Here is a 20,872-nt window from a genome sequence, read left to right as displayed (position 1 = left end):
CAGGGGGAAAGATCACCAAGTAGTGCTTATTGGAAGAGGATGGATGCATCCCAGTCTGACCACTTGCCATTGGGCTGTTTATAAAATTTGAAAAAGCTTCAGGGTATTTAATAAGGATCAAGTGTCCTCTCCTCGAACTGTGTGTTTTAAAACAATGCTGTTTTAGCCTTCTCTTTCCCCTCCCGCCTACTTCTCATTTTATACAGATCAACAGTCCAATGTGGACATTGTAGAGGGATTACTAGTACAACGTGGATTCAACTGGAACGTGCATAGGTTTGAGGAACACTGATGTGATATATGCCCAAGTGAAAGACTTGAATAATCTCTGCCAATGCCATTTAGCCAGCTTATTGCAATTTTTCCACCACCATGAATGAGTAAGAGTGGCTTGTTATCAATTGAGCCCTGTCATTTCTGGATCGCATTTTTGACACTAGTCATGGAAGTCATACAGTGGTTGTGCCCAGCATGCTTCTATGAAACAGGGTCAATTATACACTGTGCTGAGGTCCCCTGGGGTGAGAACTGGATACCTTCTTTGCTCTCAGTATTTTGATTTTCCTCCCATAGTTGACTCTTATTCTACACGTGATCTACAGCTCAACAGAGGATGAACTCAGAGAAGAGTTTCATTGCATCGATCTGATTGCCCCCCGCCCCTCGTGTGACCTTCTCCCTGCGCCCCCGCCCCCCTCACCCCAGGGAAAAAGCCTTTAACAGAAACTCCTAATTGCCCTCTTGAGTGGAAGTTAGGACCAGAGAGAGAGGTTAACTCAACGAAGACAAGAGCACCATCTAGGAAGTCATGGCAGCACATTTCAGCCTTAAGGACAGGCAACTAGAAGAAACGTGATTCTGGGAGGAAGTGAGAAAGTGAGGAATGGTCCACAAAAAGCTCAGAGTTGTGCTTTTTTTTCTTTTCTTTTTCTTCCCCCCCCCCCCCCCCTTTGGATTGCTTGTATCTTTGTGACAGGGGCCATTATAGCCCCAGAATCAGACTTTCTGATCACAGTACCTTTGCGCATTTGGATCGTATTCATTTGGGCGACTTGCGAAACTTTTCTTATCTTCGGTTTGGTCATCAGATTGCCGAGGCTGATCGATGCCCTTTGTCAGATTTTATTAGGAGGATGAAATAAGATAAAGTATGAAAAACCAGCTTGCAAGAAATGTAAATTAATTCACAGCCTGGCTACTTTTATTTATTTATTTATTTAAAAAATTTTTTTTTAACATTTATTTATTTTTGAGACAGAGACAGAGCATGAACAGGGGAGGGGCAGAGAGAGAGGGAGACACAGAATCGGAAGCAGGCTCCAGGCTCTGAGCCATCAGCCCAGAGCCCGACGCGGGGCTCGAACTCACGAACCGTGAGATCGTGACCTGAGCTGAAGTTGGACGCTTAACTGACTGAGCCACCCAGGTGCCCCTAGCCTGGCTACTTTTAAAGCGAACTGCTCAAAATTTTGAAGAAATGGAACAAAGCGCCTTGCTCTGTCTTTCTCACTGTGGCCTCCTCATGACTAATGGAGAGTTTCCTTTTAAAGCACTTGAGCCATAAACTAGTCGTCCTCAAATAAATAAACCGAAACCTCCGTGAGCCCAGTAAAGACGAAGGTGTCTGGAGAGGACGATGTGAGAATAGATATGCCAGAAAAAGAGGCAGGGGCGGAATTGCAGCAAGAAGTTACCTTGGCAGGAAGCCAAGAATGTTTCACGGAGCAACAAGTGGTTGGTGCATCCAAATGGTTCTATTTGTTAATGACGGGCAGTTATGCTTTGGCTCTACTCATCGTTGAAACACAGAAACTGCACTGTTCATCTATCTCAGAAGAGGTGTCCCCGAACAGCAGTCTTTCTGTAAACTGACCCACAGCCGCAGGGACTGAGAGAAAGCGATTAACAGTGGCAACATATACAACAGTCGGGGGGAGGAAGCCTGGGCTTCGTTTCAGGCAAAACTTACATACACCCCAACTGTTGACTCTGTGTTCTAGCCTGTCTTTCAGCCGGAGAGAGATTAACACGGGCTTATCTGAAGGGGTGGAAGGTTTTACGGCTAAGGCACTGAAGTATCATTGACAGTCCAAAAGTTGGACATGATTAATGAAGCCTTATGAAGTGGAACTCGAGACCCACGGCCCCTCTTCCTCAGAAGAGACGTCTTGTACTTGTTGCCTTGGCATTTTTGTAGGGCGACAGTCGCAGCATTTGAAGACATTGATCATTTAAGAGTCAGGCTTCTGCCCATGCTCCCGGGGGATGTTTCTTTCCACGTCCAGAATTAATTCCGTGGCTCGGGCGTGGAATTTTAAAATGGTGATTAAAAATCCGTTAAGTATTAGATGTCTGTGAGGGTTCTGGAAACCACTCTTGACGTGAGCCCAGCTACTTTGTTCTCCTATCAGCTATCTCCTTGCTTTGGCTGCAGGCTTGCATTTCAAACTTCTAGCCTGTGATTGCCTTTTTTTTTTTTTTTTTTGGAATACCCTATTTTATTTTATTTATTTTAAGCAATGTGGTATTTTATTTATTTTTTTAATTTGTTTTTTTTTTTATAGAGAAAGTGAGAGCAGAGGAGGAGGGCAGAGGGAGAGAGAGAATCTTAAATAGACTTCACGCTCAGTGCAGAGGGTGATGTGGGCTCGATCCCCGGACCCTGGGATCGTGACCTGAGCCTAAATCAAGAGTCAGACACTCAACTGACTGAGCCAACCAAGTGCCCCTATTTTTTTTTTTTTTTAATTTTAGAGGGGAAGGGTGAGAAATGCAGAAGGAGAAAGAGAATTTTAAGCAGGCTCCACACTCAGTGCAGAGCCCAATGTGGGGCTCGATCCCACACCGTGGGATCATGACCTGAACGAAAATCAAGAGTCGACGCTCAACCAACGGAGCCATCCATACACCCCTGGAATATGCTTTTGCAACATACACCAGTGCTGTAATGGTGACACCTTTGATGAGTGAGCTGGACTGGGTTCAGGAACCGTCATTAATTCGTTTATTTATTCAGTAGATACTTAATGAATATCTATTAATAAATTTGGCACCTTCCTAAGGGCCGGGGATACTCTCATGAACCAGAAAAAAATATTTCTGTTCTAATTGGAATATGAATAATAAATAGGATGATCAAAAATTCTCACAAGAAGGAAAAAGATGATGTGATAGAGTGCAGTGGAGGAAACGGAAGCGTTTCATTTTGCGTGGAGGGAGAAGGGAGGAGGGAGGACCTGAGCTGGGACCCCCTGAGGGGTAAGGAGGCAGCTATTGGAAAAGCCAGGGGAGAGAATTGCAGGTGGAACTACCAAGTCTAAAACATACGAGCTGCGTGTCTCGAGTTGTGCTAATAATGGGAATTTTCAACTTGACTTTTTCCCCCTAGCCTTACAATCTGTTAGCATTTTAACAATTGTTATAAGACATTGCGGATTTTGGGTTTATATAGCATATTATACCTTGCATCCATATAGATTTATAAACCTTCGGCAGAACCCACTTCTAGCTGCAGTGATGAAAGTATCCGTCTTTTTGGTTTCCAACTTTTTCTGACGTTCCAATTGCTACCTCTAACATTGAAAAAAAAAAAAGCATTTTATCTGGCTTGTGGGTTGGGGGTGGGGTACGTAGAGAGCACTTAGCTTGACATTGACTTTCCTTGGGATGGTTTACACCAAGCTCCTCCTTCGCATCGGAGGCATTTATGACTTTAGGTTCAGTGTTGGCCGATCCCTTTTCAATGACTTATTAATAAGTAAGGCTCATACAGATTTCATGTGGATATGTTAACATTGGGTTCTCCTACATGGGGCTACTTTAAATCCTGACGTAAGCCAGTGTGTTCTCTAAACTACTCGGGAATTATACTTTTGCCTAATGCACAGGAGAGAAGAACTAAGATTTGTAGAGTTACTAGAATGTTCTTTTATACTTGGAATGTTGCCCTTCTTAAATGTCACATTCACTCAACTTCTCTAGATAGAGTATGCTTTATTTCTGGAAGGTTGTCTTTTCCCAGAAGAGAGTACATGATGGGTTAAGGGAGATCAAGATTCCTTTTATGATATAATATGATATGATATTTTATTATATGATATGATAGTCCTTTGCTTTTGCTATAATTTGGCTAAGGTTTCTTTGGGACTTCATATTGTCAAACTCCTGTCAACCAAATGCAACCTGACATCCCACTAGAAAATAATAATTACCCATTGTAGCACCTTTCACAAGTACCTGCTGTGCAATCGAGAAAGTATTTCACACCAGCGAAGCAAATGGATGTTCATTCAATTTATTCACAGTGGCAGGAAGTACGGTGGCCATTGCTTTCAGAGCACCGAGAAACTCAAGAAATAGGCCATAATATTGCACATATTTTATTTCTTCCTGAGTCCGTGAAGGTAGATGTAACTTCAACCTTAGAAGCCAGGGCTGTAGGAAGATATAAATCAGGGGTTCTTGGACTGAGCTCCCTAGATAGTTTCAGGGTATGCTTGAAGTCCCTAGAATTAATGTGCCAAATTGTGAGGATTGTAACGAGCATCTTTTTGAAGGGAGGGTGCACTTCTCCCAACAATTTCTTTGTAGCCGGGGCTGGTAAACTACGGCCCGAAGGCCAAATTCACCTGCCCCGGTTTTTGAAAATAAAATTTTCTTGAGATGCAGTCACATCCATTTGTTTAGGTGATGTCTATGGCTGCTTTCGAGGTACAGAGAAAACTTGAGTAGTAGCTACAGAGAACGAGTGGCCCATAAAACCTGAAATACTGACTAGCTATCTGGTCCTTTACAGAGAAAGTTTTGTTGAATACTGTTGTAATGGATTTGTAAGTTAAAGATTATTGCATTTGACCTTTGGTCCTGGTAGCAGAGTTATTATCTATGCCACTAACCTATATTTCAAACACGAAGGACATTCTAAACATGAGACGTTTAAAAGAGTTTAACATTCTAGCTCCATTCGTGGAGGGACTTATATACATGAATTCCAAAGAAGTTAAAAAAAAATGTAAAGGAAGTACATTTATTTCCCCTTACCGACACTCCAGCATTTGATTTGTATTTAAAAATGTCTTAATGTTGACGGTAAACATAAAATGTACAGGAAACTGTGGTTCTACAAAGGCTACTAAGGAAAATGCCAGCCTACCTTTGAAAATGTAAAACTTAACTTTCTTCAGGTATAAAATTGCCCACGGCTTCTGAACCAAATAAACCATCGGCTGGAACCAAGATGGAGAAGGAAAGTCGTAATAACCAGTCCTAAATGAACAAAACTTTGATTGAGGGAGCTCACATATTTTTTTTTTCATTTATCTTTTTAAGATTTTGTTTTTAAGTGATCTCTACACTCAACGTGGGGTTCGAACTTACAACCCCTGAGATCAAGAGTTGCATGATCTACCCGGCCAGCCAGGCACCCCATGGAGTCCACATTTGAAGCTCCCAGCCATGCTGGGCTGGTAATGGAGATATAAAAAATGAGAGTGAGTCCAGGGCCTGCAGTATACCTCCTCCTGCTCACATCATCCGTATTTAGCTTCCTTTAGTCTTTTCCTTCCCCCTGATTTCCTGCCCTTTCCTTCTTCAGGTATCCAGGAAAGCATCAAAATGAGTCTGATTTGTCTTTCCCTTTGTCTTCTAGAGCAGGCAACAAACAATAAGCATGTGAATGAGTCCACAATCCCTCCCAACGGAAGTAATCACTAAGATATGATATACAGCCCAACTTCCTTTTTGCAAAGTATTTTTAAAGTGTAGAACGGGGGGACTTGAATTAAACGAGGTATATTGAGATACCCCTCTCCAGGGCTTAATGCTAATGAGTCGTCTGTGTGTAAGAACTGACTCCCAGCTTTAGCTCAGGGAGGGCTGTATTAATTCACACACTGTAGGTAGGGGGCCTCAGGTGCATTGCAGGACTTTGTTAGTTTGCCATCCAGCCATTCATTCATTTGTCAATTCCTCAAACGTTTACTGTGCTTATTCTGAAGTGGGAATCAGGGTAGACACTGGGAAATGATGACGACATCAGCTCTCTTGGGGAGTACATAGACCGGTGATAGAAACAGACAACGCAGCGTATGTCTGAACAGCAAGACCCCATCACATGGTCCAAAGTTAGAGAAATAAATGTGACCTGTACGGTGGGACGATGCCATAAGCAAGATTGCTGCCAGTACTACATAAAGGCTAGTAGTGGGTAGTTTTGGAAAGGATAAAAGGACAAGACCCTGTAACGTATAATGACCTATAAGCTACCTGAGGCTAGGTACTTAGTAGGGGCGATCTCAATATGGAGACTAGAAAATTTAAACAAAGAGTATGATTACCGTGTTTTGTTACAGATCTCATATTTGTAATTGGAGACTTGCTTGCAAGTTGACCTGTTTCTGGTGAGACAGGCAAAATCCCTTGTCAGAAACTTAATGGTTCCCAAATATCCAGATACACTACTTACTTTACGTAAACAGAAGACAAGATCATCTGAGTTACGTTTTTTTTTTTTTTTCCCCTCCTGGATGCCTTGTATTTACTGAGACAGCCCATGTTACTCAGAACGCTATTTTCTTTTCATTATAGCCATCTCTACAGGTAATTGTGTTAAGGTGCTGCTATTAACATTAGGTATTACTGTTGGATCTGGATGGACTTTTGGGTTGTATGAAAGCGTATACTTTCTTGTCTTGAGAATACTTTCTTTTCTGAGGAAAAGAGGGCACCTCCTTATAAATGGAAATACACTTACCATCTTTCAATGGACATGAGTTTAAAAAAAAAAAGAAAGAAAGAAAACCACGATCCTGCAAACAAAATACAACCACCGTTATGATTTTAATTTATAAAGCATGCACTCTTTCCCAGGCCTTTGCAGAACACCGTGATTATCGTACTGGGTGGGCATTTTTCTATCTGCTACCCCCCCCCCCCCAGAAAAACCCACAAAATAAAACTCTACCATAGTCCAATTTTTAAGCCCATATAACATCACTCCCTACGGCAGCAAAACAAAACATATGCAGTACAATTCACCAAACCATTCATGGAGGCATCATTGAACTTGAACTTGCCTAGTCCTCTGTCTTCCCGTTACCATCCACCGCAGGGTCTTCTTTAAGAATCGTTGCCCAAAGAAGCCTGTTCCAGGCCACCACTTGTTTGGGGCCCAGCCCTCCATTTTGAAATCCTGCAGCATCTTTTTTTTTTGTTTGTTTTTCTTTCTTTCCCATGGGGCAGTGTTATATCTCTGAGTCCTGTGACCATTTAGTTTTCTGCTCCATTTCTTCTCTGTTTAGACACTGCCATGCCCCGTCCTACATACTAATTACTGACTTTTTGCTTCTGCATTGCTTGATTCATTGTGTCACATTTTCCCACGTGAAAGTGGATCAGGAACCTTGGCAAGGGGGTTAATGGATTTAAGAGTCCCTCGCATTTAACCCTGGAAGTCATAGCAAAATAAGAACCAGTGGCTGACCCATTTTATAAACCAAGCTGTGGTAAGTTTTAGCTGCAGACTACTAGTGGATTTCACCATGGTGGCAAGCATCCATAAAATTTGAACAGGATAGAAGATACACCCTCCCTTTTTACCTTTACCTCTTAAACTTTGGCCGAAACTACTGCTTTTGTTGTTATTACACCTCTATGGGGAGCCACGTAACGGAGTGGAAATAACCCCGGAGTGGGAGTTAGGACTTTTGGATTTTAGTCCGACTCTGTCACTAATGAAATTGCACGGAATTTCAGTGTTGTCAGGTCCACAAACTGGATCTCAATTCCCTCGTCTTTTTAAAATGAGGTTATTTGTTTGGCCAAATCATCTTTAACTTCCTGTCTGTCTCTGTTCACGTATTCAGAAACCACTTATTTACCTTTATTATATTCCAGTCACGAAGCTAAGGACCATAGCTATAAATATGAAACCTAAGCAAGAAAGAAATTCGTATTTTCCTTCTGCAGACTTCTGTGGGGGTACTCTTACTTTTAGGAACAAATTTTACGACACTGGACGGGGCCTAGATCTCAAAAATTAAGAGAGGCTGTTGATAATTAGTCTCGAGGGGAGATTGGGAAGCCCTGGATTAACCCTTTTTCAGCATTACCACCAAGATCCTTTAGCAATCCAACAGCATGAGCTGAGTAATAAATATTGGGTATGACTCCTTATTAGTAGGTTGCCTCGTTCGATTTTGTCCCCGTGGTTACTTTGGAACAACGCAGTCCATTGTGGTTGACTAGATAAAGCTTCTAACCGGTTCACACAGGCCTCCAGTTAACTTCCTTTTCCTGAGGAACATGGTCACATTTCCCTCAAAGCAGTTCATCGCAAATACATTAGAATAGATAGAGTGAGCCAGAAACCTGAAATTTCCATTAAAACTCCCTCTGGTTCTTTTCCCCAAAATGGGGAAGAGAAAGGAAGAGAGGACTTTCCACACGTCCCTTTGAGGAGGTGTTTTGCATCAGAGTGGGGCAGATATCTTTCCAGCCTTTGGTACTGGCTCAGTCCAGGAATATCCCCTCCCTTCTCCCACCCAGATTCTTCTCCTTGAAGGCAGTTTGCGTTGCAACTCTTTGGCACGTAAAGACTAATCTCCGGCAAGAAACAAGAGGGTTCGTCATGGCTCGCTAGTCTTATTATTATTATTACTATTTTTTATTGCTATCTTTAAAACCAACCACTATGTTGTTTGCGGTCAGTTGTTCTGTTTCCAAACAGCCGCCACCACCGTTCATGTTTCACAAACTCTTTGATGTCAGTGGGAATGAGTCAGCTCAAAAGGGCCTGGTCCAGCCTTGGCTAGCTGAAGGGCAGGACGTGGGGCCTGAGAGCCTTTGCACGATCCCTGCCGCAAGCTGGGATCTCCCAACGACTCTGCCTTTGACATCGCTGCAACCAGGTTACACGAGTTCCTTCTAATTACCTATGACGAGCTTAACTCCCAACTGCCGTGCTGGGCTGGAGAGGCGTGTCTATACGATTCGGTTAATTTTATTCCGCATGGAGGACACGCTGTACTTAGGAATCCCGATTTCCCTTCAGAAGTGGCACATACCTCTTACTCTACCAGGGTCCCACACTAGCCCTGGGAACTTGAATCACGCTCATATGTGCCTGTTTGCAGATGGTGAGATAAAAACCAGATAAGTTCTATCTTCTTTTTCTGCCGCTTCAAAGAGAAGCCTGGACTTGGAGCGTGTTTGATGTCGATGTCGAGATGCACGCCGTCTCAGGACAGCAGTCGGTGTTACCGATGTAGCAGCTTTCTTTCACGGCGTGCTTTTTTTTAAAAGATTTTTCTTTTTTTTTTTTTTTTCCTCGCTGGCTTGATTGGCTTTCTGCTTTCTTTGCCACATGGGCCACCTTACTCCCCATCGCTGCAGAGAATAATAGAAACTCGCAGAGATTCCAAAAGGATAGTTTAAGTTCTTGGTGTGATAATGTATGTGTGTGTGTGTGTTTTTTTTTTTTCCTTCTCCAGGCCCACCATCCGCTCCCCTCAACTTGATCTCAAACGTCAATGAGACATCCGTGAACTTGGAATGGAGCAGCCCTCAGAACACGGGTGGTCGCCAGGACATCTCCTACAATGTGGTGTGCAAGAGATGTGGGGCTGGTGATTCCAGCAAGTGCCGACCCTGTGGAAGTGGGGTCCACTATACCCCCCAGCAGAACGGCCTGAAGACCACCAAAGTTTCCATCACTGACCTCCTGGCTCACACCAATTACACATTCGAAATCTGGGCCGTGAATGGGGTGTCCAAGTATAACCCCAGCCCGGACCAGTCGGTGTCTGTCACCGTGACAACCAACCAAGCAGGTAGGAATCCGATCTACTTTATGGTATGATATAAATAGAGAGAGGGGGCGCTCGGCTGGCTCGGTCGGTTGAGTGTCTGACTTTGGCTCGGGTTGTGATATCGTAGTCTGTGGGTTCGAGCCCCGCGTCGGGCTCTGTGCTGACACCTCAGAGCCTGGAGCCTGCTTCCGATTCTGTGTCTCCCTCTCTCTCTGCCCGTCCCCCATTCTCTCTCTCTCCCTCTCTCTCACAAATAAAAAAAATTTCAAAAGTTTAAAAAATAAAAAATAAATAAATGTACAGAGATAAAGGGCTTATGGAGGTGTCCATGAATTAACTTAGACTTAATTCTACAATTAAACTGGAACCCCATGGATCTGATTATAAACCTGCGAGCTGCCTTGTAATTACAAAAGATTCTTAGAAGAATGATCATTCGTTCCACCAATACTGTTTTGGACACCCAACTGCATAGCATGCCCTATGCTAAGTGGTGACGATCACATGAGATTAAAAGACGCTGTCTGAAAGGGGATGACAGTCAGTGAGATGGGTCACTCCATGCTGGACTTCTCTTGTCAGGGATTCATATCAGCCATTTTGATCACAAGGCCCATGGTTGGACATCAGAGCATTTAACAGATTATTTTGGCTTATAAAATTGCTTTTTACCAATGCAGAGCACCATAGTGGCATGTGCTGTCTTTTCCAACAAAAGCATCAGTGGCTATGTTTTGATCTTGTTTGAATTAAAAAAAAAAAAAAATGTATACGGACCTCTACTAGAGTCATCAGGTAAATCTGTGGATGGTGAAGAGATTAATGGGCAGCTCTCTCTGTGTGGTTTGGCAGAATTTTCCTCAAAACACATAGTAGGTTTGCAGCCCCTTTGCTAGGTGAATCCATAATTGACACGTGGGGGGAGAGTGCATTTACCCCATTTTGGGCATCACTTTCCTCTTCTAATTCAGCCGACTTGAAGACATTCTGTGTTCATGAAGAGTTTCTGCTGAGTTCATTGCAGAACTGTTACAAAGTCTCGAATATCTATAAAATGTTTCAAAGAGCAAAGACGAATCTGGGTTTGTAAATTGCAGCTCCTGACCCACTGGTTCCCGCTCATCCCTTGCAAACGTTTTCACGCTTTCTCCAGCTAATTTTCCATCCTGGGTCTCTGCCACCTGCTTCACATTGCTGGCTCCCTGTTATTTATTTCTGGCGAGTTAAAGGGAATAGGAAAAAAAAAAAGGGCGATAGCTTATCCTTTCATGAGGCCCTTAAGAACAACAAACTTCGCCCGAAAAGGATTGTAAATTGCCAAGCAGTCCTATCACCTCTTACTGTACTTCCCTCTCAAATGAATGTTTCAGTAAGTGCACTCAATAGTTAAGTAAAATATATCTGTATTAATTGATCCTGTAGTGAAAAGTATTCCAGGGTCCCACTCCAAAGCCATTATTTTTCCCCTTGCCCTGAACTCTCTAGAATAAATACAAAGTTACGACTCTGGTGGGGGTTTTAAACTGGGGCTCGAATGGCAAATCTTACCGGAAAGTAGCTTCAAGTGTACAGATGTGACCCGTCTTGTAAAATACGTGGTGTGAACAGATCGTCTGGTTTTGCTCTGGTCTTTTATTTCTGCGCTTTCGGGTGTTGAACACGGTTAGTGGTGATCCGCTTTATTTTTCTACAAAGACTGGTGTGATTTAGGAGGTTTTGATAGCATCGCAAGTACTCTGTCTTTGCCAGCTTTTTATTGGTTCTTTTTTGGAAATATTGCCCGTGGATCCTGGGGAACATATTGGTGCTACTGCTGTCTCTGAGTTAGACGGGGCCAGCCTCTCTGCGCCCGCTGGGGAATCTGGTTTATGATTCAATCAATATTCTTATGTTCGGCCAGACATCCGTATCCTCAGACATGTCGCTACTTTGTGTTCTTAACTGATTTAAAAGTAAGAAGGGACTTTTTGAGGCCTCTTTGTATTCTTAACTGATTTAAAAGTAGGAAGGGACTTTTTGAGGCCTCAGCTGTACAAGGTGAAGTCATTCTCTTTGGCCGAGAATAGCCATTGGGAGACATGCTGAGGACAGGCTTGGCTCCCACAGATTTTGTGGGGGGACCCCTATGACTCTCTGTATACGTAAGAATGCAGGCCAAGGGATTATGTCAGCTCCTACCAGGCCAGAAGGCCCAAGGAGTGCAAAGAAGGCAGGCTAAAAAGCCTCCGAAAGAAGAAAACGTGCAAAAACAATACGAGAGAGGGAGGGGAAGAAAGTCTAAGTTTTATTAAAAATGTAGGTGTAATTCTTTTCGATCTAGCAGAAGGGGGGGCGGGGGACGGAGGATTCCTCTGACACAGTGAGGTTTTCTCTGCCGTGGTGAGCAGACCCGCCGGGCGGTTTGCTGAACAGGACAAACTTCCAGCTCCCTCTTTTAATTTTCATGAAGGGTAATGCTGGGAAGCTGTTCAAAATTAAAAATAAATCTTTCAATAAGGAGACCTCCTATGTGGCCAGCCAGAAAGCTTTCGCTTAGCAGAGAGTTGTGTATGTGCGAAGCACTGCCTCATTACAGGATCTGGAGTTCCCTAATTCGATATCAGCGGAATAGTTTATCTTTGATTAACAAACCCTTTCTTCATAGTAGGGCAAATTAATAACGCAGGCCAAAATTCTGGGTGAATGTGGCAACCGGAGACTCTATCAAACCTCCCCTAAGCGTATTTACGTACACACAATTATATTGTAATTGCAGTCATTCCTATCATTTCATTAAACTCAATTCCTTAGGGACCCCTGTAGGCAATGATGGCTCATTCTGTAAGGAATCCATAGAATAAATGCATATTAGCATTTACCACCTGAGAGCCCCGGTTTAGGGGCTCGCCTGTTCTGCCTTGTTTTCACAGGGTTCTTTCTCTCATCAGTCCCTTATTCAACAAACACTACGGGCCTTCCTTAGATACCTGGTTTTGTCACCAGGACCTCTGAGACGCTCAGAGCTGAACAGGTTCAGGAAGGTGGCCTGACTCACCCGAGGTAACGTCAGGGCCAGTACCTGAAACCAGCGAGCACCCTCCCTGCTCCTGAAAGGACAAAGTTGCTTTCTTTTACCATTATTGGATAATTAATAGCATCCCTGTATTCAGCCTGGCATTCTCCCCTTTTAGGTGACCAGTATCTGGGCACCAGAAAGGTAGGTCTGACCGGCCTTTGATCCTTTAGTTGTGGAATGTGGTGTGAATGGGCTGGTGTTCTCACATGGTTATTTAAGTCATTCTCACCCAGGTCCTATTGTTGGGGTCTTAAGAAGTAACTAACAAGATGCTCTTCCTCCCCTCCTGAATTCAAACCCAATTGACACTGGGGACCAGACCCCGGGAGCTCAGGATGTCAGCTTTATTGCCGACCATCTGATTGAAGGATGTGAGCTTTATTTCCGGGGCCAAAAGGGCTGGCTCCTAAAGACACTTGCCCAGTGTCACCCAGAGACGGTCTGGCTCAGCTGGCTGACGGCAGGCTCCCTGAAGGATCAAGCCTGTGCCCCCGAGGTTGTCCACTCTGTGCAGGTGGGAGGGTGTCAGACAGCAGATTTCCGTGAGAGAATTCATCCCCACCCCCACCCCATGCCAAGAGTGGGAAGGAGAAGCCGGGAAGAGGGTGAGGGTGGGAAGCTCCCTCGGAAGTCCCCCGGTAGGAGAAGAACAGACCAGGAAAAGGCAACTCCTCCCTCCCGACACTTCCCTGCATTACAGTCCAAAAGGAACAAAGTGAGATTCCTCGGGAAAACTGAACCTGTCCCTTCCTCCGTCAAACATCCTGTGGCAACTGTTACGTGTTTTGTTTAGGAGAAGATGGTTCTGGTGTTTATGAAAAGGGAATACGGAGACGGCCGGGTGATTTGTTTTCTAAATGGCTTTCCTTTGGTTTACTTTTACTCAAGTGGACCATCTCGGGCAAATGAATACAGGATGTGTCGCCAGGAGAGAGAGAGGCTGTATAAAGGAAACAAGGGTTTTTCCTTTTCCTGGCCAAGCAACCGAGCTGTGAACCTTTTTGCAAAAAAACATGCTGAAATGGCAGCCAGCAGTAGATCTGAAGATCTCAGAGTCAGCTTGCACCGTTTCACCCCCCCCCCCCCGAAGCCCCCCCACCCCTGTCTTTCAGTTCTGCGGCCGAATGGTACTCAAGGTTGTTTCGTCTGTTTTACATCCTTACGAACTGCTATGGGTAATATTCATTCCCTCCTAACCCCCAGTTGCACCTGGGACGGCGAGCTGTGGCACGTTTATTTATTTGATTGTTTCTTTGTTTCTTTAAGTAAACTCTACACCCAACACGGGGCTCAAACTCAGGACGCCCCGACCGAGGTCAAGAGTCTTTATGCTCTACAGACTGAGCCGGCCAGGCGCCCCAGTGATCACACCTCTGATTTTTCCTTTGCATGAGATACTCTTCTAAATCCTTGACGATGAAATGACATCTGGTAACCTCTTGTCAGCACAGCTGCAGTGTCCCTGTGACAAACATCTTTAACACACTGAGTTTGGAGGAGTTCAGATATTTGGTGGATTGCATAATTATTTGAACCTAGCTGGTCTCTAAGATCTTTTCTAATTCCAAAAGTCTGTGATTCCGAGAATATAGCCATGAGTTATGGGCATGAAGAAGTCGGGCTCATTCCCACAGGATGTTCGGGAATGGGCTCCCAAGGCAATTCCAAGGATGGGGGGAATTCCAAAAAATGCTTCCGCAGAATCAGCAGGGTGCACCTGAATCCTGCCTTCTCTCTACCCCTCCAAACTCACACCTACCAAGGTATTTCCTTGGAAGGGCAACACAGTAAGCTAGCTGCCTCTCGAGTATGGTTCTCCCATACGCCGCCCTGGACATTTGGCAATGCCTGGAGATCTTTCTGGCTGTCACGGGTGGGAGCGCCATTACAGTTCGTGGGTGAAAGCCGGGGATGCTGCTAAGCACCCCATCATGCGTAGGACCGCCCCCACGATGAAGAATTATCTAGTTCGAAATGCCCATGGTGCCAAGACGGAGAAACGCTAGTGATATACATTTGAAAAGGAAATTTCATGACTTCATAGAAATTCCGACTCTCCAAGGGTTCCATCGCCAGCCTGTCTCTGCTTGGTTCCACTGCTCCATGCCAGGAACATAATCCTTCCAACGCTGCTCTTAGAGGGTTGTAAACAGCCCTTTGGGGGCCCTTGTGAAAGAATCCCAGTTGCCTTGCCATTGCATGAACTGGTGCTCCTTATCATACTAGCCTTGTTCCCTAGGATGGACAATCAAGAAGACCGAAAAGGCAAAACAGAAACAAAAACAAAACCCACCACATCACCAATAAAACGACAGGACACCTCGACGTTAATGCCACCGCACAGTCCATAGCAGATACTCAAGTCCTGTTTGTCACTTAACACGTTTATTTATCGCCAAAAACAATCAATGCGTTCTTTCTCGAGTAGTGATAAATTTAATAAAACCAAAATAATGAGTAGAGAAAAGAAAATAACTGAGTACAAGAGGCATACTGTGTCTTTTATGACTCAACTGGCAAGTTCCCATTCTTTCTTTCTCTGTCATCTTTTAATTAGACAGATTATGTTATTTGAGTAGGATAATGGAGAACAGTGGGAATTCTCATCCCCACTGGGTATAATTGCTACCTGTCTTCTACATGGTAAGGGGAAGGCTTCAAGGAGACGGTGGGAGAAACAGGAACATCTTAGAGCAATTGAGCTAGGAAATTTGCTCCAGGAATGGTGGCGCCAGACTTTGTGGGGTCTGAGGCTTAGACAATTTTTGTGCGATTTCAAGCATATCCTACAAAAGTGCAAATATCAAATGAAGGACAGAGCTTTGGAAAGGACCTGTGCAAACTTCTTTCGCTTCAGTGTGTATACTTCTGCCCCCGACTAGGGTGACATGAACACAGATGTCAGGTAATGGGGCCATTGTGGGATGGCAACCAAGGGTAGGAAGGAATAGGAAGAAGGGAGAGAGATCAGGAAGGCCAGTTTGGCCCGGTGCGAAAAGGCCTTGGAGAGCAAAGTCGTTCTGGAATGGTGCTGGCCACAGTTAGGCGTGAGGGGCAGCATGGGAGTGGCCTCAAGTGTGGTTCGCAATCAAAGTAACAGGCAGAAAGTACACCCCTGGCGACTTGGAGAATGGTGATGGAATATTAAGCCAAATAGGACGTGACCAGAATTGATGCTTTTCTGTAAGTTTGAGAAGTGAGAGGAGCAAGGGGGAAGTTCTGTTGATATTTTTGAAGCACAGATGTCTGACTTTTCTGTTAGTGCCCTTGAGGTTGGCAAACCAAAACCCAGGGGCCAAATCTCCATCGTCTCCCAGGTGGTGTATATAACCCACTAAAAATGGTTTTTCTATTTCAAAAGGGTTGAAAATAACCAAAAGAAGAAGAATATTTTGCAACACTGGGAAATTATATAAAATTCAATTTTCTGTGTTCGTAAAGAAGTTTTGCAGGAACGAAGCCCCACTCATTCGTTGGCGGACTGCCTGAGACGGCTTTCACGGGGCAAGAGCAGAGCTGGGTAGTTTCAAGAGAAGGAGTGGCCCATACCGCGTGTATAGTAACCATCTCACTCTTTGTGGGAAAAGGTTTGCCGATCCCTGCTCTGGAGTACTAAATCGAGAAAGAGGACCAGTCGGGAAGGAGGTTGAGAAGGTGTTGACATGCTGGTGTCATTTGTCAGAAACCACCCTGGTCAAGGTTGTGGTGGATTAACATTGAGATTAATCTCACATTCGAGACAATTTTCCTAATTGGCAAGACCCCTTCCATTGCAGAGGTTTGGGCTCCATAAACAAGATCTCAGGGAATCAGGTAGAATTTCAAGCATACCTTCACTCTCCTGTACCACAGACCTTTTTCCCAGTGACCCTCAGGTTTAAATGTATAATGTAGAACCTGCTTGAGTGTTCTGATCAGGCGATGTTCAGTTTTCTCTAAAAAATGCATTCCGAGCACTGTTGGGTTGCTAGATGCTGACAGCGATTTCCTTCTTAAATAGTCATAGACGCTCTCTTATACCTTGGCCCTTCGTGGAGATGATCTCTCATTTGCCTTTGATCTCTTGTAAATCATGTTCTATTTTTCTTACTCCTAAGAAAGTTAGAGGAAAAACACGCAATGAAACTAGTTGAATGTTAAGTCGGAAATCTTTCTCAAGACCCATTTTTAAAATTCTTTAAACAAGCTGTAGAGCCATTCTGTTGAGAGATTTTGCTGGGAAGTTGTTTGCGAGTCCTCAGTGGTTGGTATGTAATCCTTAGGACTTCTGAGTGGAAGCTGGTTAGAGTCCTTTCTGTGCATGAGTAATTACAGGCCCGAACCAGGCACACAATGGGCTTCAGAGAAGCCAGGCTATGGTTTTCTCATTAACAGCCCGGATCCTCCTATGGGCTCCTGGTTTACATCACAATGCCTAGGAAATGTACATTTTATTTTTTTATTAAAAAAAAATTTTTTTTTAATGCTTATTTGTTTTTGAGACAGAGAGGGACAGAGCATGAACGGGGGAAGGTCAGAGAGAGGGAGACACAGAATCTGAAACAGGCTCCAGGCTCTGAGCTGTCAGCACAGAGCCCGACGCGGGGCTCGAACTCACGGACTGTGAGATCATGACTTGAGCCGAAGTGGGATGCTTAACTGACTGAGCCACCCAGGCGCCCAGGAAATGTACATTTTAAAACATGCAGCACATTTTTATTTTTTTTTAAGAAAGGGAACAGTCGCTTGATTCTAATGTTATACATAAAATAATTTCATGTCTATTGAATATTGTTGCCGCCTTTATAATTATTAAACATACTCACTAATTGTGATCATAATTAACAATAAAACAAACTTGGGGCGCCTGGGTGGCTCAGTCCGTTGGGCATCCGGCTTCGGCTCAGGTCATGATCTCACGGTTCGTGAGTTCAAGCCCCGTGTCGGGCTCTGTGCTGACAGCTCAGAGCCTGGAGCCTGCTTCGGATCTGTGTCTCCCTTTCTCTCTCGTACCTCTGTCTCTGTCTCTTAAAAAATGAATAAATGTTAAAAAAAATTTAAAGAGAGGATAAAACAAACCAGGAGATGTATAGTGGTACACAGCTTCTTTTGTGTGGCACCAGGGTCCATGAATTTATACTCAGGGTGGGTGCCACAAGTCCTGATGGGGAGAAAGAAAAATAAAAGAACCTACTAAATTATCCAGCTTCAAGGCTGACTGAACAGCATAGACAAATAGTGTGTATTGAGCCTACTAGTAATTACTGTATATATAAAAATTGCATTGCATTTTAAAAAAGGTGTTGGTACAGTTGACCCTCAGACACTGCAGGGGTGAAGGACATCAACCCCTATACTGTCAAACGTCCACATACAACTTTTGACTCCCCAGAAGTTGACTACTAATAGCCTACTGGTGGCCAGAAGCCTTCCAGTAACATAAACAAGCGATTAACACTTATTTTGTCTGTTATGTATCTTACATGCTATACTCTTACGATAAAGTAAGCTAGGGAAAAGTAAATGTTATTAAGGAATTCACAAGGAAGGGAAGATACATTTATAGCACAGTCTTGTATGGAAAACAATCCACATGTAAGTGAACCTTCTCAGTTCAAACCCATGCTGTTCAACAGTCAACTGGTTTCCCTCTAAGAAAATGAAAGTTTTATTTACACCCAAGACTGAGGACACCTTTTTTCCCCACTCCCATCCCTTCACTCTTACATAAATGTCCATATTCACATACACGTGTTTGTGTGTGTGTGTGTGTGTGTGTGTGCGTGTGTGAAGGGAAATCCATTCTCCGGCATTCACCCTAAACACTTGACGTCCTCATTCTGATTCGTTTTTCATTTCTCAGTGCTGTGCTTATTACTTCGAACACGAACACCGCCTTTGCACCCTCTGGAGAAGCCATCAAGAGATTTGAAAAATAAGTGCCTGGCTGAGATGAGAAATGAACAGCGCAGGACTAGCCAAGGTTTTAGGTGGGCTTCTACATTGATGAGGTATCACTCCAACTGGCTCAATTAATGACTACCTCCTCCGAGGAGCTAGGAGAGACCCTAGAGTCTAGTTTGCATTGAACATTAATAAAAAGATCCAGAGAAACTTTATCAAACCTCCCATTAGCCCCCTACTAATATCTTTAAAGGGTTTTTTCCTTTAAACACCAGGAAAACCAAGAGCTGTGCTGCAGGACTAATCTTGCATGGAAAGATCTTAAATCTACAGGGACTCATTAAAATGTGTGTCCAGATTACCCCCGCCGTACAGAGCCTTCTCCTCACATCAGTGTCTGCATGCTGTTTTCACGTGGGTGTACAGCAAGAGAGTATTCCAGATGTTGTCTTCAGGTGAAGACTTGGGAAGATTTTCTTTTTCTTTCTTTCTTTTTTTAGGTTTTACATTTTAATCTGTCAAGATAAGCAAGCCTTAACGCTATCCATCAGTGTTAAAAATAGCTTTAAAAAAACTTCATTTATTTTGAGAGAGAGACAGAGAGAGCACAAGTGGGGAAGGGGCAGAGTGAGAGAATCCCGAGCAGGCTCTGCATTGCCAGCACCAAGCCCGAAGTGGGGCTCAAACCCATGAAGCTGTGAGATCGTGACCCGGGCCGAAACCGAGAGTCAGACGCTTAACTGTCTGAGCCACCCGGGCGCCCTAAAAATAGCTCTTTTTAAAAAGGTCTTCCCCCAGCATCCACCTTTTGCGCCCAACACACACAGGCGTACTTCTTCCTCCTTGGCCTGTGCCGGAAGAATGAAAAAGATTCCATGGGCTGCCCCAGAACCACAGTGACAGAAAAGAGAGGTGTGTCACACATCAGTGTGGCCACTTCCCTAGGGACCGCCCTGGCTTCGTTGGAAAATGTCACTAATGATTGGATCTCACGTGTGAAGACTGGTACCCAGAGCGCTGTGGGAATTTGGCTGATCGGTCAGCAAAATGGCCATCAATACAGGCACAGAACTGAAGAAACAGAACCTTGCATTAAATTCCTTCTTCCTCTATTCTGATAAGTTGGTCAGCTCGTGCTAAAGGAACTCTTTGTGGCTCTCCTGAACCATCTGGGGTTTTTTTTTGGTTTTTGTTTTTGTGTTTTTGTTTTTTGTTTTTGTTTTTGTTTTTGTTTTTTAATTACAAGGCACGAGGACTACCTTTCTAAAACCCAATCTACCCAAATTATCTTCTGGGTAAATGACAATGATTTGAAATATCTGTTTTATTTTGTGATCCCTCTTGGAAGGAGAGGGAGAGGGAGGAAGGAGAGGGTGGGCCACTTCTTTTTGCCTGGCATCTTCCAAATGATAAGCTCTGTGTATGAATTTCTCAGGCAGTGTGATGCTCCCTGTCAAAAAAAAAAAAAAGCCTCTTTAATGAAGGCTCTGGGGTGGATGATTTTTAAAAACTTCTTATCTAGGAACCTTTTGATGGTGATGTGTGCATCCCAACAAGACAAAAATGTGACTGCGGCTTCTCAGTGGGTATTAAATAGGGACTGCCACCAATGAGCTCACTTGGGTGAGACCCATCGATTAGCACAAGCACTGAATGGGGCAAGCTCACGACGGCTCCCCGGAGGGTTGCTATTTTCTAGATAACGTACTGCAAGCCGTCAATCTGCCTCTTGAATCAACCCTAATTTATTTTTTTAGCATACTGAGGGTGTATTTTGAGCATAGAAAGTGTCCAGGTGGGCAGAGAGCACAGCTTCTTCCACATTCCTGCATCAAAGCCAGAGGCACACATACAAACAGGCTAGAGATTTTGAATATGCAACTAGCTGAAAGCTTATTCAAGTGTTCCCTCCACTTTCCAAGATGATCAACGACCATTTTTTTTTTTTTTTTCCATCTGAAAAATTGAGATGATCTGAAGAGTTGTTGGTGTAGCCCTTATTTGCACGGAAACTCACTGAATCCTACAGGGCTCTAGCAGAGCCCGATTTGGGGAATCTTCCCAGGAGGACGCTTTAGGAGACTTGAGAATTCGCGAAACTAACATCACCTCATTTCTCCCCATTTTG

At 44.0% G+C, this 20,872-nt stretch overlaps 1 protein-coding gene across 9 annotated transcripts in view; it reads left to right on the top strand.

The window, feature by feature from the left end:
• The window catches only part of EPHA4 (EPH receptor A4), a 149,472-nt gene that overhangs the window by 77,403 nt on the left and 51,197 nt on the right, over positions 1-20,872 (top strand). For 8 of the 9 annotated variants that reach the window (XM_042950258.1, XM_042950260.1, XM_042950262.1 and 5 more), the window contains one exon: positions 9,489-9,827. In XM_042950258.1, the coding sequence (XP_042806192.1) occupies positions 9,489-9,827 (339 nt within the window). Of the gene's footprint in view, positions 1-9,488; positions 9,828-18,703; positions 18,909-20,872 lie in introns of those variants that run through there. The other variant, XM_042950265.1, reaches the window with a different exon arrangement.

This window comes from Panthera leo, chromosome C1, assembly GCF_018350215.1.
Source record: "Panthera leo isolate Ple1 chromosome C1, P.leo_Ple1_pat1.1, whole genome shotgun sequence".
Lineage (NCBI taxonomy): Eukaryota > Metazoa > Chordata > Mammalia > Carnivora > Felidae > Panthera > Panthera leo.
This window is presented reverse-complemented; position numbering and strand designations above follow the sequence as displayed.